General features: G+C 40.6%; 1 protein-coding gene across 8 annotated transcripts in view; it reads left to right on the forward strand.

Moving 5' to 3' along the window:
• The window catches only part of MICAL2 (microtubule associated monooxygenase, calponin and LIM domain containing 2), a 213511-nt gene that overhangs the window by 112911 nt on the left and 81728 nt on the right, over positions 1 to 18872 (forward strand). For 2 of the 8 annotated variants that reach the window (XM_077321819.1, XM_077321827.1), the window contains exons 17-23: positions 3693 to 3791; positions 5491 to 5697; positions 6555 to 6656; positions 7005 to 7133; positions 12789 to 12896; positions 13283 to 13378; positions 16930 to 17116. In XM_077321819.1, coding sequence (XP_077177934.1) covers positions 3693 to 3791; positions 5491 to 5697; positions 6555 to 6656; positions 7005 to 7133; positions 12789 to 12896; positions 13283 to 13378; positions 16930 to 17116 — 928 coding nt within the window. The remainder of the gene's footprint in view (positions 1 to 3692; positions 3792 to 5490; positions 5698 to 6554; positions 6657 to 7004; positions 7134 to 12788; positions 12897 to 13282; positions 13379 to 16929; positions 17117 to 18872) is intronic. The other 6 variants (XM_077321823.1, XM_077321824.1, XM_077321825.1 and 3 more) reach the window with 4 other exon arrangements.

Raw genomic sequence — 18872 nt, forward strand, 5'->3', positions numbered from 1 at the left:
AGCTGGAGGGAGTGGGAAAGGAAGGGGCCCTGGGTGGGCATGAGGCTTCTCAACCATATTCAGTTCATCACTCCAATTTGGGGTTTCTCGAAGCCTGAAGAATGATTCAGGGGTTTCTCAATGGTAAAAAAGTTGAGAAAAGCTCGTCTATATAATGATCAAATAACACTTGTATCCCTCCATGGGCACAGTTCAGAAAACTGTATATCTAATTCTGCAATGACATTATAGACTGACATGGACCGCTTGGGGGGTCATTTAGCAAGGTCCCTGCAATTCATAGTAAGCTGGTTTTGGGTATCAAGAGAGTATTGAAAGGAGGTAGCAGTGCAGCATGGGTACTGCTATTTAAAGAAAATACTCAGGACTCCACTGGGCCACTGAAAACTGCCTGGCATACCACAGTGAGTCCTCTCCATTGTCAAGGCCAATTTATTAACATTCTATGTTCATTGTCTGTGTTTTGGCCAATATCAGATCTCTCTGTAGGAGCAATATTGCTTATAAAACATCACATTGATAAAAAAATTAAACACCACTCATGAGAATGTTGGGAGTATAATTTTTTGTTATACTTTAATTATCTAAGTCAAATTAGTTTACAAATTACAACAGCAGCATTCATAATTGCTTTCTTGGGAGCCAGGTTTATTTAGATGAAGAAGACGAAGAAGAAGAAGAGTTGATTCTTATATGCCGCTTTTCTCTACCCTAAGGAGGCTCAAAGTGGCTTACATTCCCCTTCCCTTTCCTCTCCCCACAACAGACACCCGGTGAGGTAGGTGAGGTAGGTGAGGCTGAGAGAGCCCTGATATTACTGCTCAGTCAGAACAGCTTTATCAGCGCCATGGCGAACCTAAGGTCACCCAGCTGGTTGCATGTGGGGAAGCGCAGAATCACACTTGGCTCGCCGGATCAGAATTCCATACTCCTAACCACTACACCAAGGTGGCTCTCACTATACCAAGCTGCTGCACACACACACATGATAAGAGATCACCAGTATCTTTTAAGCATCATGACAATATGTCTCTGGTTTTTACTAAGGTTATGCAAAAATCCAACAATAATATTTTTGGGGGGTTCAGGTATATTGAACCTGAAAAATATCAGTCTTTCCTAGTATTCCTGAATCCCAACATTGGTATGGTATTTGCAGTCAGTAACTATTCAGGAATTTTTTCCAGCTCCATTATAGTCTATGATGACCATTATAGTCATAGTCCCCATAGGGTATAATGGAGAATCAATCCAGAGGTATATGGGTCTCTTGGGGGACTGTTTTTAGAGGAAGAGTTACCAAATGTGCAACATAGCTGCTGGTGCCTCTCCTCAAAATACCCTCCAAATTTGAAAAAGATTAAACCAGGAGTCCAGTTCTTTGGGTTCCCAAAGTAGGTGCACCCAAAGAACATGATCACTTAAAAATTTAAGTACTCTTTGCAAGCCATGGTGGCATTGCAAGGGAACTCAGAAGACATTTAAAGTCCTTTTAAATACCTTCTTCAAGCTGAGAGTTCACTTTGAAGGCATTTAAAGGGACTGAAAGTCCTTGCACGTCAACTGCAGCTATCTGGCAGTCCTGAAAAATCCCAAATATGTTCAACTGCATTATTTTGGAGGTATTTTTTTTCAGCTTGGATTAGCCCAATGCACATCCCTAGTTATGAGTTGAGAAAATACATGTACAAGCTTGGGAAAGCTTCAAAACCTGGAAAACTGGCATCTTGAGGAACAATCTGTGAATAACTTGAGAGAAAAGTCACCATCAGTTTAGCCCTAGAAAGCATCTTTAGTTGTACTAGAAGTTTTCTGTAGATATTTGGAGACCTTACAATGAATGCAAAATAAAATAAGAACGTTTTCAAGCAAAGGAAAGGTATTGAATGTAATCAGTACGTGTAAACTGCTGTTATTGTTCTCATATAGCCCTATTCCCACACAGGGACTGTAATGTGTAAGCTGTATGCATTCTTGGCATGCAGTCAATCCAATCTTACACAGTAAGCAGCTTTTAAACATTACAAGCCCCTGAGGAAGCAGGATCAGTGTGGAAACCTCAGCATCTGATTTTGTTGCTCATTCAGCAGTCCACATTCTGGATCTATTTAAGCCTGTGTTAGCTTTAAGGGACACTGCTATATAAAGCCTGGGCTGTATTATAAAGTTTATTATCCAGTTATTTTCAGTCTTGCAAATAAAGACAACAGAACTTTCTAGCTTGTAAAGATATTTGGTAGCCCACCTATGGACATAAGTAAGAACTATACATGCATATTATGTAACTAACAAAGCCTCTTCCTGGTTGTATTATGATGGTTCATGCTTGCTGCACATAACCAAGTGAGTGAGAACTCAACAAGTCCTCTTTACTCAAAACTTGGCTCTTTAAATATTTCAAACTGATTAAAAATAATTCCTGGTAGCTGGATTTGAAGTATTACTATGATTTTGTGTTCTGCAGTACATTCTGGTGATTGTTAGTGCCACGTAGCTCAGAAAACTGTTCCCTACCTTGATTCTGACACCTACAAAACCCTTAAGGCACTGGGCACACAATTCTGCAGCACTGACACTCTTGCTGTGACAGCTTTGCTCATCAGGGCCTATTATGTATGTCCACCGAAATGGCTATTTCGGGTCACATGGAAAACGCGGAGGGGGAAGACGCGAAGCAAACAGCTTACGCACGGGACGGGACGCAATGGTGGAGTAACCGATTATGCACGCGGCATCCCCGGCGCCACTTCTGGTTGCGCCCTGGTCGCCCGGAAGCTCCGCTTTCTTCCGCGTTTCGCTAGCGCGGCTTTTTCGGTGGCATGCACCAAATCTGAGGCCAGTTGCAGTCGGCGGCATGCATTATCGGTGATTTTAGGTGACACCGTTCCACCCTGAATGCGGACCTTCCCCTCTGTGCATAATGGGCCCAGAAGATGCCACCCTCAAGATGCCACCCTGCAAACATTCTGAAGATGCTACTGCAAACAGGCAACTGGCCTTCACATTCATTCTCTGTGGTGGCTCCTACATTATGGAATGGTCTGCTTGAAGATATTAAGATCCCCTCCCCCCTTCTAGAGTTTTTACAAATGTATAAAACTGAATTATTCAGTAATTGTTTTCTTAGGGAGAGAGAAGAAAAACTGCAATGTAATTGAGAAGTACACCAGATGATTTTTGTTAGGGATAAAGATTCCCCACATTGATTGTATTGTTGCCTTATTTGCTTGCATTGTTGTTGTGTTCCCCCCTGTTCTGCAATCCTAGCCCAACTGCATTATTGTGTTTTACTAGGAATCTGTCCTTTCAGATTCAAATTTTGTTATATCTTGGAATTCTCTTACTGATTGACTGGTATATTTCATAATCCATTTACTGGAAAAAATATATTATACATAATCCACTTTTAGTCCCAGGGAGAAAACCAGACTTTAAATTAAGATGATAATAATAGTTGTATTAGGAATGTTGAACATTAAGTTTCACATTGTATGTATTCAAAATGTTTGCATTTATCAATAAAATGTACAAAATGCAATTAATTTGTAAACTTCAAATCGGTCAGGTAGAAGCTCTGCCTTTTAGAAATATTTCCTCCTTTTTTTCTGACAATATTTTGCAATCCTGTTCCTGCTCTTCTTAAAATATTCCTCCTTCTCCTTTGGGCTCCTTAAACTATTTTTCTGTTTAAGGAGTTAGTAGATAAACCAGCTTCTGGTCCTCCTGTAAATCCTCGCTTTGCTAAACCCAGGGATCCAACCTGTAACACTCCATCTCTACCAAAAAGGCAGGTATGAATTCATAAGAGAATATACTCTTGCAGACAAAGTGCATTGTGATCTTTATTGCTGCAAAGCATGATGGGCTGATGCACCTGATAAGCTCCTTATTTCATCAGATGTTAAAATGATGATTAAACTACCTTAGGTCTGATTCCTACACTCATGTTATCATGCTGGCATGTGCCTGATTTGATATCTGTTGTACTTCTCTTATTGCTCTTCTTACCTGGTTGCTTGATTGGACAATAGGTGATCAATATTTATCCCCCAGGTTTCCTTATCTTTTAGTGTACCTCACTAAAAGGGTCACATATATTTGGCTCATTGGCTTTAAAAGGGTAGACATAGTAAGAGACTCGTAATAAACCAAATTCAGTGCTTGGGTTGTACACATTCTAGTAGCTGTAAACTTTACAGCTGTAAAGTCTGGTAAAGCAAAGATTTGAGCAGTATTTGATGCATAGCTTTTGTATGCTGTCAATGCACTACTGTAATGAGAACTTTGTGCTCCAAGGGCAGCACTTGGTATGGTTGGCTGACTTGAAAGCCAGTAAATGATTTGAAATGCATCATAAGGGGAATGCCCAGTATTAGACAAGATTGTCTAGTTTTTCTTAATCTGTTTTCTGTGGTTAAAGTTGCCTGAATAGTTTCCTATGCATTTCACTTACTCACTTTGTATTATGCTGTTCTTGGTATGCCATATAAATTGAGATAGCCAGCTGGAAATTGTGAGCTTAACTGTCCTACTTCTACATAAGAAAAAGGGACAAATTAGATGAAATATCCTATCAGTCATTACAGTTGTGCTAATTGGGGAAGTAGGTTGGGAGATCATCTGCCATGTTATGGGTTTTTAACTCTTTTAATGGAGGTGTTTTAATGGGGTTTTAAGACCATGTTACCCGCCACGAGCCCATTGGGGAGTGGGATACAAATCGAAAGAATAAATAAATAAGTAAATAAGTAAATAAATAATCTATACATTGGGAACCTTTTTCAGGCTTGGAATGAAAAAGAAATCCATAATTCCCTTGTCCCAAAGCAGGGTACCCTTTGGAATCTAAAATATTTCTAACAGTCTGGCTTTCCACAGGAAATGCCACAACTGGAGTATTTGCATTTAAATAAATAAAGTTTGTTGCATGTTTACTAAGGTGGCATATATACAGCATATGTTTCTCTTTATTAAGGCAGCCAATAATAACATAACAATAATACGTTTTTGTGGTCAAAGCATTTCTTGTACATTAGCTCAATAATCCTTTCTGCAACTCTGAGATAGATTTGTATTAAAGTATCGGCATTGTAAATGGGGGAGAAGCAGAAGAAAAAGTTGAATGAGGGGCTTTCCTAAGGCTATCCAGTATGGTAATGGTGAGATTGTAATCAGTGGTTTAATGATTGTTAGCTAGTTTGTTTGTTTATTGTTTCAGCTTTTAGTCTGCCCTTTTGCAAAAGCAGTCATTAAGTGTGATAAGGGCAGTTGCATGCTGTCTTTTATAAGTTCCACTATCTACATGAGTGGTATACAATACTGCCTGTTGACTTTTTTGTTCCTTAAATCCTGTAAAAAGGAGTCTTCCCTGTGCATGAGGCGCCTCTCTGTACATGAGCACACTGTGAATGGCACATTCCAGCTGTTTTCAATATAGCATGTGCTTTGATGAGATAGAGATCAGTTTTTCTCATGTGAAGTGTTTCCCAGTTTCAGGCAGTAGCTAGGGCTGAACATGCGGTCAGGGATCCCAAACAGTCTTTGCCTGGTGGGCCAGTGCCTCGGCATTCGAGGTGTATAGAACGGACTGCTCTGGAGTCCAGCCTTTCTGAATCCCTTGCATCTTCCTGTCCTGCTGCATTTGCACTATCTGGTGTGCTTCAACGCCTTCAACACGTGGAAGAAAAATTTAATCAGGTGACAATCTCTTCCTATATTTCCTTTCTGCTTTCTCTCTCTGTTCTTTTAAGGGCACACTCATATTTCCCAAACCATCTTAAAGTGTACCTGTTCACTCTATGGCAACGTGTACATTTTAGCTATCACATATACCTTTCTATCTTGCCATCCATTTGACTTTTTTGTCCATGAAAATATACATGTTTTATATAGGATGATATGTTTAGGATAGTAAAATAGATTTGGAAGATTTCTCACTATGCATAGTACAAACTATCTCCAGGGTTGATTTCCTACTGGAAGAAAGGGCTAATAATTGAAACCTATTCATGAATTACGGGTTATTTTGTGTTCCCCCCTGTAAAGAAACAGCAATATATTAAAGCTGCAAAATTACTCTAGAAATGAATTTGTGGCCTCAACATATACATGACCCTTCCTCAGAGCAGTTTTGTTAGTTTTAAGTGTGTGCTTGGGTGAAGGGTGAACTGCTCTAAAAATGAAAAGCATATTGTGGGTAGCCTGTCGGAAGCATGACCAGCAAAGTATTTGACTTCATAGAATGTACATCAGCCGTGGGCACTGTATAGCTGGAAGGATGTCAGGCTCACACAGCAAGTGAAAGACCCTGCTGTAACATCTAATTAAATATTACATCTGGCTTCACCCACACATTTACAGAATACTGCTGTATGAAAACTGCCTTCTACTACTATTCCCTTCCACTATTTTGTTTCCTGTGCTAATTTTCTGTTCACTAATTAAGGAGCTGGTTTTCCCTGCCACAATACTGAATTTCTGAATTGTACTGCATCTACCTTTTCTCAATAACTGAACTCTTTATTCTTTGTCCTTTCTTTTACCTATTGCTGCAGAAGAGAGCTCAATCTATAGCAAATAGAGAGTTTCATAAAAAGAACATTAAAGAAAAAGCAGCTCATCTTGCATCAATGTTTGGATATGTCGACGTCCCCAAGGTGAATACTGTGTTTGCCTTGCAGATGCAGAAAAAATAAATAGGAGGAAATGTTGGTGTCCATTTTCATCTCAAATAATGAAAGTGCTTGTTCATGGCTAATAAATATTTCGTTAATATCTCAATAGAAAATTGAAGAGGTAAATAACAGTAAGGCCACAAACTAGCATAAGAGTTACACAGGCTTAAGCCTATAGAAATCAGTGGGCTAAAGTCTACTTATCTCTCTGGATTGTGGCCTTTATCATTTCTTCAGGAACTGAGTGCATGGCTCTGCAGTACTGTCGCTTTAACACCCCTTTCATCTGAAAATCATCTGGGCTAATTTTCCTCTTTCTGCTCTGTACAGAATAAACTTCCTACTAAAGGTCTCTCCCATTCTCAGCCCCCACCTCCCTCTTGCCTTTCATCTTATGACTCAGCTGCTTCCTCTTCATCATCTATTGACTCAGCTTCCCCTGCTGTTCATTCTAAAAAGGTATTCTGTTAACAGATTCCATGTCAAATTCAGATTGTCACTAAGGAAAAACAAAAATCAACTGCACTGGGTTGGCTTTCACTCTTAAGGCTTAACTCTGCACAGAACATGTGTGTGGGTTTGCACTGGATTTTGCTTTTTAATTTGCATGTTAGCGAGAAATAATAAGTAAAAATAATTTGTGAACAACAGAGTTATTACCATTTCCTTTTTCTGAAGTACCATCAAAACCAATGCTGTTTCCATTTGTATAAAGCATGTACCACATTAAAGAAGCTGATAACTTCCCCCACTATATAGAATCCTCAGGAAGAAAATTATAAACTGAAGAATTGGTGTGGTGGATGGTATCTATTGGCATCAAGGCAGCCTGTTGAATACAGGGGTATAAGTTCTGACAGGACTAATGCCTATGTATTGAAAGCCCTTTCACTTGACTACACTTGCCTCCTCCTTCAAGGCCATCTCCATTATTTTAACTTTCATAGCTTAGTTAGAGTAGTGAACACTTGGTTTATTTCACACTCAGTAAAAATATAGAGTTACAATAAGACCCAGCCCTCCCCCTCCCCAAGTAACCAGTGATGGACCTGGGGGGGGGAGTAGAGGTGCCCCAAGAAAGCATGTAAACAGCTATGCCTCCTGACCATATTTTGCACAATCACACCAGTTTAGGGGTTTCTTGAAGCATGAAGAATGTTTCAGGGGTTTCTCAGTGGTAAAAAAAAAAGTTGAGAAAGCCTGGCCTGGAGCCTGTTTCACAGGTTTATTTTATTGTCCTTGTTGTCTCTCTTGCTAGTTCAGTATGGAAAAGTTGGAAGTGTCTTTGAGAATAGCTGTGGGAGAGCAAGGAAGCCTTCAGAGATGGAACTAAAGAGAGTATGACATTCAGAGATGTTCTGAAGTATTTGAAAAATAGGGACAAAGCCCGTTATATCCAAGAGTACAATGGGTGCTAGAGCTGGAAACTCTTTTTTGGGGAAGATTACATGGCAACCAATTCTTCCCAGTTCTGTGTCATTTCCCTTCTTGTGTGAATTAGGACAGACACCGAAATGCCCCTCTGTCCTAATACATATGGGGTAGTCACAGTGTGTCCACCCTGTTCCTTCTTCTCAATTTTTTCACTGTTGATAAAATGTTATGTGCCCACATGCTTCTTTCATGGTTGCTCCTTAGAAGAAGAATGGGTTTTTGTACCCTGGTGTTTACTACCCAAAGGAGTTACAAAGCAGTTTATAAACACCTTTTCCCCTCGTCTCCCCACAATAGTCAACCTGTGAGGGATGTGGGGTTGTGAGAGGTCTGAGAGAATGGGCTGCAGTGACCCAGCAGGCCTCAGGTGTCTCAAAGTATTTTCCAATCGTCTTCCCTTCCTCTCCCCATAGCAGACTCCCCATAAGGGGAATGGGGTAGAGAGCCTCACATGGAAGCTGGCAACCCTAAGACGAAGACTCTCTGTGCACAGTAGTCTTGAACTTAGTAAGGTTTTTTATTTGCCAGGCCAAGGTTGGAAAAAGTCATTTTAGTTCCCATGTCTCTCCAGCCATTTACTTGTTCACTATTTACAGTTTCAGGCTGTAAATATTTATTTAGATCTTCCTGTACTTTCCAGACTCACAGGACTGCTTGTCTGTGCCCCAGAATGCAAATAGTTGCTGGTAAGGCCTGGCCATAGCCCATAGCCCAGGAGGGACACACCTGCACCACTCCCTCCCAACTGCAGGCAAAAATGGCTCCTTTGAAGGCTGGACTCTGAGGCATTGTACAATTTTGAAGTCCCACTTCCAGACCTCCAGGAATATTGCCAACCCAGGGGTAGCCAACCTTCAGGTGGGGCCAGGAGAGCTCCTAGAATTACAGCTCACCAGCAGAGTATAAAGATCAACTCCCCAGGCAGAAAGGGCTACTTTGGACAGGGTCGTGGTAGAGAAGAAACATTTAAGGCCTCCCACACAGGTTGTTGTTGAATTGAAAGACTTGAGGCCTACTGCACAGGGTTGTTGTGCAGATGAAACAGGAGACAAAGAAAACCTCCACAACAACATCCAGTTTTGTCTGCAGAATAATGCTGTGCACTAGGCTTCAAATCTGCAGAGAGTTGTGAAGAAGAGATTCACATGGCTTGGCTGTGTCAACCTTCTGATTGGCCCCTCCACTTGTCAGTCAGGGGCCAAGGGGCCAATCCGGGAGTTTTGATCACAGACTCGGCCCATCCCAACCCTCCTTGCTGTTTTATTAAGAGGGACAGATAGGAGAGAAGCCAGCAGGATATTAACAGTGATATAGATGATATTGGCAGAGAATGAATGAGAAATTTAGCAGCAAAGGGTGGGTCTTAGAAATTCTGAGGAGAGAAATAAAGTGCCAGGATTTGGTGATGACTTACTTTATAAGGAGAGAAGAGTAATAAGATAGAAGTACAGCCTACAGTGAATAAAGATCAAAGGGAGATTTCTGAATGTGTGAAAACTTGAAAACTTTTTAGCATGCCACAGAATATCTTCATTTTAATAATGGTAACTCGTATAACATAGTTTGAACATTTCTCAAAGGTATAATCTTGATTGCAGCTGATAGCGGAAGAGTCAAATAACATGACTGTTGTAATGTCCTAATGCAGTTTAATTTCAAAAAACAAAGTTGTGCCTTCAGGTGTCAGGATTGATATGTTGACGTAACTTTTAAACCAGACATTCATTGTGCCCTCAACCTATTTGCCTGCTTTGTCACTTCAATATTTTTTAAAGTCAAACTTCTGCAGGGGATATATACATGTAAATAGATCTTAAACTCTGAACAAATATATAATTTCACTTCAGAATTCCACATTACAGTTTTAATAAGTTGGGTCTGTGTTCTGTTGTTTGCAGAACAGGTTTTTTTAAAAAGGCTACAGGTGCCTGATTCATATAATTTGGTGGTCAGTTGGAAAATGTTTTCACAAAATCTCCTTCTCTAAGATGTGTTGGTTTATCATATGAATTTGGCCAGAAATGTGACACAAAGTTTGTCCCACTTTTTGAATTGTTCTTAATCTGCACTTGCTTTCCCTTAAAAAAAAATCTTTATAAGCATAGGTATGCTGCTCCACCAGCTGCCATTATGATTGATTAAAGTTGACATTGATTGTTTTGGTAGGTGGGGCAGCATGCCAAATGCTAGTTGACTTCAAAGTTAGAATTTGGCTGGAGTAGTGAGTTGCCCATCCTTTGTTTACCTAGTTATGCCTGTCTTTGTTTTTAAATATTTACTTAAGCTTATTGAGCTGAAGGATCATGCTGTTTCTTGAATTTATCATTCACTGTAGAGTTGTGGAAGTTTTATATAGAGAAAATGTGTGCCAAATTATAAAAAGCCTAGCTCATTTCTTGAGATGTTTGAACAACTTCTACTGGAACTGTCATGGATGTTCTGGCTCAGCTTTCATTCACAAAGTATAATGCACTGGCCTTGTAGAACATTAATTCTGGGAAGGAACCATTGTAACTAATAAATTAAAGCAAGTTGGCTGCAACTTATGTGAAGCTATGGTAATATTTTGGCTACTTCACAAGATAATGTTAGTCCTGACATCTAAGAGCTGGTAGACATATTCACTCAAGACTACCAGGGAACAAAATCCTTGGGGCTAGTTCAGCTGGAGGGCCCCTGCAGCTGGTGTTATGCAGCATGCATCCCGATTTATTTCTAATGCAGTTTTGCACTGTAGCCTGTAGGGGCGCAGGGGAAGCAGAGCATAGTAGACCCTAATAGCTCTGCTTTCTGCTTGCCATACTTTCCTGTAATTTATACAAAGAGGCAAACATTTCCATATCCTGATAAGACCATCAACCAAGTCAACTCTGGAGCAAGGAAAGCCAGCCAGAATGCAGCCTCCTGACAAGGTTGTGGTTTCCAGCAGTCTCCCCCTTCCACTTAGTAGCACTTAGCAACCCTATATTTAACTTTACATGCCTGACTTGAGGTATCATGGTACCAAACTGCTGAGAGCTTTGAAGGTTAACACTTGCAGATCTTTCAAAATTAGAGTTATGTTGCTACTGTGATCAAGCCATATTGGATGCCTTGAGCCTAATTTTGCTGGTATTCATTTTAGAGTTGCCTGTCCCCAAGTGGGGGCAGGAGATCCCTTGGTTTGGGTGGCCCTTCCCTGTTTCACGGCTTTCAGGAAGCTGTGGGAATCAAACCCCCCCCCCCAAAAAAAAGAGAAAAAGCAGGCAAAAGCCTGGAAATAAATGAAGCCTGCCTACATCATCTGGATGTTTTAAAGTTTCTTGTTGGAATTTTATAAGTCTGATATTGTTGTCCACCACCCCTAGATGGGAAAATTGAGAGCGGCAGTGTATAAATCACATCATAAATAAATAAAACAAACGTCCCTTTCCACTCTTGGTAAGTTCACCCCATCCTCCACTGGCTGGTCCAGTGGATCTGGCAACCCTAATTCAAATCAAATAGGAACAACTTCATCACTACATTAGCAATTGCCATCAGCTAAAAGAGAAACATTAACCTCCATCCCTGCTGTGAGGCCTGCACCCCAGGGAGCTTCGCAGTTTATGCTGTTTTTCTGGTGGTAGCTATTTCAGAGTGAGAATGAACTGCCAACCAAAACCCCAATGGGCAAGAGTCTTGCCGACATTCCTGAAACATTAGGTCAGTGCTGTATTGGGGGAAAGTGCTTAGAAGAGGCATGGTCAAAGAGATTGATTTGGCTCCTGAGCCACTGAGTATCATCATCGCCGTGCAATATACTATGGCAGCCATTCTATCAAAGGGCACTAAGAAAACAGTGAATAAATTCAAGTAACATGTCCAAATGAGTAAATGGAATAGGCCAATTTAAAAGTAATTAGTGTATGACTGTCTTTTGAGCTGATACTAATGTTCTGTTTATTTTAGAGGTGATGATTAGGGTGAAGAACAGTGAGTGTGGAACAAATATGGGAGTAGAAATGACTGGGAATAATGAATTTTCTCACTCCCAGCCTGCTCATCACTGTATTACTATAAGCTTACATTTATTTTAGCAAGTATTTTTGTAAAATGGATATATACTATATATCTTCATAGATTCTACTTTATTAAATACTTTGACTTCAGAACAAAGTAAGGAGTTGGTAAAAGGTAAAGGTAAAGGTATCCCCTGTGCAAGCACTGAGTCATGGCTGACCCTTGGGGTGACGCCCTCTAGCGTTTTCATGGCAGACTGAATACGGGGTGGTTTGCCAGTGCCTTCCCCATTCATTACCATTTACCCCCCCAGCAAGCTGGGTACTCATTTTACCGACCTCGGAAGGATGGAAGGCTGAGCCAACCTTAAGCCGGCTGCTGGGATTGAACTCCCAACCTCATGGGCAAAGCTTTCAGACGGCTGCCTTACCACTCTGCGCCACAAGAGACTCATTGGTAGAAGTTGGTAGAAGCATGAAAAGGAGTTGGTAGAAGCATGAAAACTTAGGCCATTCACTGCATGAAATATTACACTACACTTCTAGATAAGCTTTTATCTTTCTAATTCTATCTGTTCTATCACATGGTTTGTTCAGCTTACTGTCTTGTTTCTTTTTCCTCAATCAAATTCTTATTCTTTCTATTATGCACTTATTTCCTCCAATCCTCTCTCTCTCTCTCTCTCTCTCTGCTGGTCAGATGACTGTAGGGAAGGTTTCACGTGGAATAGGTGCTGTGGCAGAAGTTCTTGTCAATCTGTACATGAACGATCATAGACCGAAACCTCTGTCTGTCTCTTTACAAATGGTAAGGTTTAATCCTCAATTAATGGAATAAGCATGCTAAATTTGAGTGCAGCCTTTTGAGAAATTCTGTTGCAGCTAGTGATTTTTAAAGTATAAGAGGTTAAGAGTTCGGAGCTTCAGTTTTTAACTCTTTGCCTTTGACTACATTTAAGACACTTGTAAAGACATGTATATATCTGAAAATCAGATTGTAGTGCTGTGGAAATCAAAAAGAAATAAGCTGCCCTAGGCATGTTCATCACACAATATATCAAGGCCCTTCCTGAATACTAGCCAATACAGATACTTTACAGTGGTAGTTTATTCCAAGACATAATTGTGCAAATTAATTGAATCTTTTAGTAGAATTAAGTGTTTTTAATGCTGTTAATATTGTGTTGACTTCAGAACCAACCAGTGGATGAAGCTTCTGCAGCTGCTACTTCTTCTCCTGATTCTTCTTCTACTTCTCAAGTTTTTTCTTCCTTTGCTCACAGCTGTCAGGTATTAAACTACAAGAAGAAAGATCTTGGGGTGGTCTGTTATCACCATGGCAAGGCATTTTGTTCTGAGTTCTTGATTAGAATTGCTAAATAGTTTGCATTGCCTTGCAGGGGGATATTGACTGCCTGATAAGGACAGTGACAACCATAATTTAGCATAAAATATTTGGCCACAGCCTTTTCCAAAATTGAGCAGGGCAAGCATGGGAAGAGGATCTTGCCCTCTTGTGATCAGCTGACCACAAGGCAGCCCACAGGAGCCTGCCCCTCAGCAGGTTACATTGGCTATCCAGCCCAAAATCCTGGACATAACAGCAGGCTGAAAAGGGGGGGAAGGCAACATGGAGTGACCCCTCTGAGTGTCAGCCTCTGTTGGGTTCTCCTGCCCCCTCCCCTGAAAATGCTAGCCTTCAATCAGGCTCTGCATCCACACAGACCCTAAAGGGGGTCCCCAAACCTAGGGGAGGCCAACACACAAGCTTGGCCACCCAAAAATTTATTCTTCCCATACTCCACTTCTGCCAGCTGTGACAATTAAACAATAATTCAACCCAACATCTAACAAACGGTCCAAGAATTTATAGGGAGGGAGGGTGAGTTTCGCATCTTTGGGCGCCCTGGGGGGGAAAAGAGGCTGAGCAACGTCAGGCCATCCTTTTAACAGCCACCTGACTTGGCCACGCCAACACACACACTGCCCAGAGAATGCCAGGGCTGGGAGTTCCCTCCCACCAGTCAGGTCCCTGTTTGGCATTCTTCCCCCACAGCAGCAGTGGCCCCTTTAGATAAGTCTCAGACAATACGGCAAATATGAATCAGTCTCTCATTTTTCATCTGACCCAGGAATAACATTAAGAACAGTGTTCATGGGACCAAATCATCTCAGAAGCACAAGATAGCAGTAGGAGGGGCTTCAGCCTTCTCCCCCTTCCATGCCATACTGCTTTTACCAGAAAAAATGGCCACGGGGGGGGGGGGAGTTTGTCTTGCTGCTGGTTCCTCACCTCTATCCAGGCTTTGTGAGCAGACATTTGGAGCAGGCAGCAGGACAAGACCACCCACCCCCATGACTCTTTTTTTTTTCTGGTGCAAGGGAGGAAAGTCTGCTATTGTGCTGTGTGCCACTTCTGATTTGGGACCTCCCCCAGACACACACGTATCTATTTTAAAGGTAAGTCAGGTTGGAGATTCTCTGATTTCGCATGTTGTTTAAGGAGTCCATAATGAATAGAAAATTTTATTTATTTGTCTAGATAGATATGCAGGTATCTCCTTTGACTCCAATAGGGACCCAAAGCAGCTTATATAACACTCCCCTCTTACATTTTTCTTGTTATAGCAACAGCCTTGTAAAGTAGACCAGACTGATAAAGTGACTGGTCAAAAGCCATCCAGCAGGCTTCCATGGCTCTGCTGGTATATCTAAAATATGCTTATTCCACATCACCACCATGGCTTCAATAGAAGCTCACAATGTATTTTAGATTACATCAACAAGGATGAAAAAAAAATTAAAATCCCGATAAAAATATTACCAACAAACCAGCATTAAAATTATTATTTTATTGACCTTTAAAATCATAGTTGGTTATACTAGATTCTAGATGCCTTTGTGTTCTCTGCAGTTTTAATGATCCATGAATGGGTATTAGTGAGCTTGATTTTGTTTCCACTTACATTTTGTATATAGGAAGTGATTTTAGCACATATGTTTCAATCATAATCTTCAACAGAACATCAGTGACCTAAAAGTATGGTTTGTGGAATATCTTGAAAAAGCCATTATTGTTGCTTCTTCTTGGATAAAATCTCAGTACATTCTGTCATTGCATGTCTTGGAGAAATATTTCTTTTCACCTCCGTTTTTTTCTTCTTCTTCTCTGCTTACATTTTACTGTAACAGATTACAGATGCTACTGTATTAGTGGAAAGGAAACTTGCATTGTTTTAATGCTCTTTAAAGTGTACCTTTTTGCAATTACTGAAAATCTTATGTACCTATCTGTTCCACATAATATATTTCTGGTAAGGCCTTGGAGGAGGAGCATGCCTCATGGCTTAAGTGCCACTCAGTGCTTAACACCCACTCAGGGCGGCTGTCCTGCCCCTGAGTGCCTCCTCCTCCAACTGGCTTGCCTGTCTGTCCAGCAGCCAGCCAATCACCTTCTGGTTCCCCACCCCCTCCTCCTTCCACTTCTCTCTGAGGTTTGGAGGCTGCAGATCCCTACTGTATGAGAGCTGCCCCTGCTGGTGAGTTCTCTGCCCGGGGGGCTCCAGCCAGCAGCCTTTCCAGGTCTTGAGGGGAGGGAAAGGCCATCCTCAGATTTCTTCCACACCCCCCCCCCCATCTAGCACGCATTGTATTTTTGAATGCAACAGGTTTGCCCCTAGTATGGATATAAGCTGGAATGGGTGAGTGAGGGGTGAAACTGACAATGAATCTAACATATAGTTAAACGTTAGAAGGTAATATTTTGCATTGTTTATATGAAATATTGAAACCAAAATGTAAGGGGTACTTCTCACTTTGGATAAATTTGAGACTTATTAAAATCAGTGAGATCTTTTTCAGTAAAAAAATTGTTCAAGTAAATGTTGAAAGGCTCCAAACCTGGTAAACCTCAGTAGGCACCTGGTTCCACATTGAGATATACTGAGAAAACTATAGTAGCTACTAACCCAAACTTAAATTTAACTGTCAGAAGATTATCTAAATCTTTTTGTGGAAAGATACTCCAAGGATCTTAGGCCCAAACTGAAAGTGGCTTTAAAGACAAAAATCAGTATTTCAACTTTAGCACGCAAAGGTCTGGTGTAATACCAGTAATCACGTCAGCATCTACATTTTGGATAATCTTCTAAACTTTCAAGTGCTGATCCTCATGTAGAACACCTTACAGCAGAAGAGTAGGTGTATCAGGAAATGCACTGTGGTGCCCAGATTTTATATTTTTGATTCATAAATTAGAATGCTTCAACAGGCATTCTATCAATTATGTTTCCTGTGCTAGTAGTAATTTTCTATGGATATTAAAGACTTCATTCTTATTTACATCCTTATGAAGTAGGCTAGGCAGAGAGAGAAGTTATTAGAGGCCTAAGGTTCCTAGATGTCCAACATCAAAATGTCTTGGTGTTGCAAGCCTGTGCATCTTTTAAGCCATCAAATGAGGCTGGCTTGCCACATATTCAGGTGTGCTTTATGACCTTTCTTTTGTAGTTCCAAGCCCTGAAAGAAGGGTGTCATGTCTCCCTGTGAGCAGCTCTTTGCTTATTTGTGAAGGCCTGTTTGTTTATTTATTTGTTTGTTTGTTTGTTTGATTTTTATACCGCCTTCCCATATGGCTCAGGGTGGTTATATTAGTGTGTGGCATGGTGTAGTACTGTGGCAATGTGTTATGTAACCATCATATTGCACTGTTGCACTGACTGGCCCAGACATGACCACCTTGTCAATATATCTCTCTTTTCAAAAATAGTGGGGTGCTTAGTCAAGCAGTTTCATATGATTATATCTTAAGAATATTACATATATGCAATTTTTATTTACAGAGTTCTCTGAAAAAAGAATTTCCCCAGTCAATGGGTGGGAGTGACATCTGCTGTTTCTGCAAGAAAAGGGTGTATGTCATGGAGCGGCTGAGTGCAGAAGGCCACTTTTTCCACAGAGAATGTTTCAAGTGTGCCACATGTTCGTCTACTCTCCGCCTGGCAATGTATGCCTTCGATGCAGAAGAAGGTAATGAAAAATTATATTTAAGAACACTTTATGACTGCCAGTGTAAGGCAGGCCTATTTTGATCATTTAGATATGTAGAACTGATTGTATGCAATTTGCCATTTCCCAGCTGTACACCAGAGCCAACTTGGCATAGTGGTTAAGAGTGGTAGCTTCTAATCTAGAGAGCCAGGTTTGATTCCCCATTCCTCCACGTGCAGTCAGCTGAGTGACCTTGGGCCAGTTACAGTCCTGTTAGAGTTGTTCTCACAGAACATATTATTGTTTTAATGGGGTTTTAATGGGGATTCTGGGACGCTGTGACCCGCCACGAGCCTCAAGGGAGTGCCGGGAAATAAATCTAATAATAATAATAACAATAATAATAACAACAATAATAATAATAATTGTCAGAGCCCTCTCAGTTCCACCTACTTCAAAAGCATGGAGACTCCTTCAGGTGGTCTTCTTCCTCTTCTTCCTCCCCTTCCTCATTAAAAAAGCAGTTCTATTTTGCATTTGAGAGAAAACCCCAAACAATCTAGCACCAGAAATGATAGGGTTTGGATACAGGAATGTCAGGTGGAAAAAGTAGAACTTCAAGCCGATTCAAGTTGCAAACTTTCAAAAATAAATGATCATACTTACTGCTTTGCTGTTTTAAGTATGCAAACATAAAAATTTATATTTACAGTGCTTGATTTGCATGGTGGAGAACAGCTTTACTTCATTGTGTAGACAATATACAGTGTGAGATATATCCCCCCAGCAGTTGTCCAAGCATATGAATTTGGTTTGTATGTTTCTTCTCCTCAAACAACTAAAAAAGGCAGAGGAAGGGAGGCAATCCTCTGAACCAGGCCATCACACTACTTCACCATGTGAACTGGTGGGAAGCATGACAGCCAAGAGAGAAAAAAATGAAAGTACTCTGTTGTAATTTATCCAGTGTGTTCCATATAGTATGAATATATCCTATCTTTGAGATTATCAGGTTTTAAGTTGCAATTCCTGATTAATTACTTAAAGAAAAATGACAATGGAAAGAAGGTAACATGTAGTGTTCCAACATAGGATCAAGCTAGGCAGGACACAGGAAGTCCATGGTCAGGGTCTTCTGTGAGTTTTAAAGGTTGTGTTTAAAAAAAAATCAAAGTACTAGAGAGGAAAGTAAAGTAAATTGGGTCCAGAAAATGGCTCAATGGGAGTTGTTTAATAAATTTCCTGATTTAATTGAATACCTTATATACTCACATATAAGCTTCCCTGCATATAAGCCGAGGCACCTAATTTTACCACAAAATCTGGGCAAACATATTGACATATTATATGCAAGCTGAGGGTGGGAAATACTCCATCATCACAGGCTCTCCCATCCAGCATTGCTATTCCTTTTGCCACTGAAGGCAAAAGGAAAAAAAGATCAGAGTCCCTCAGTCAAACCGTTGATATCCTACAAGCTATTAGTCTCATGGAGGAGACATACAGTTACCTATATTCCTTGGTCACCTTTTTTTTTTTTTTTCTTATGCTAGGGGGGTAATGCTCTGCATCATAGCTGATTTGGCCCTCTTGCAGCTGTTTAGATCTTGTTTAAATCAAATGAAGAATCTAATCTTGTATATTCTGTATTATGTTCAGTTTGGTTGTTAGTAATAATACAAGATGACAGAAGGAAGATAGCTAAGTACACCTAAAAATTATATCACTGAAGAAAAATGTGTAGGCATTGAGTGTGAACTTTTGGATTCCACCATTATATTTTCACATGAATCAG

This window comes from Paroedura picta, chromosome 2 (genome assembly GCF_049243985.1).
Source record: "Paroedura picta isolate Pp20150507F chromosome 2, Ppicta_v3.0, whole genome shotgun sequence".
In the NCBI taxonomy this organism is placed as follows: Eukaryota; Metazoa; Chordata; class Lepidosauria; order Squamata; family Gekkonidae; genus Paroedura; species Paroedura picta.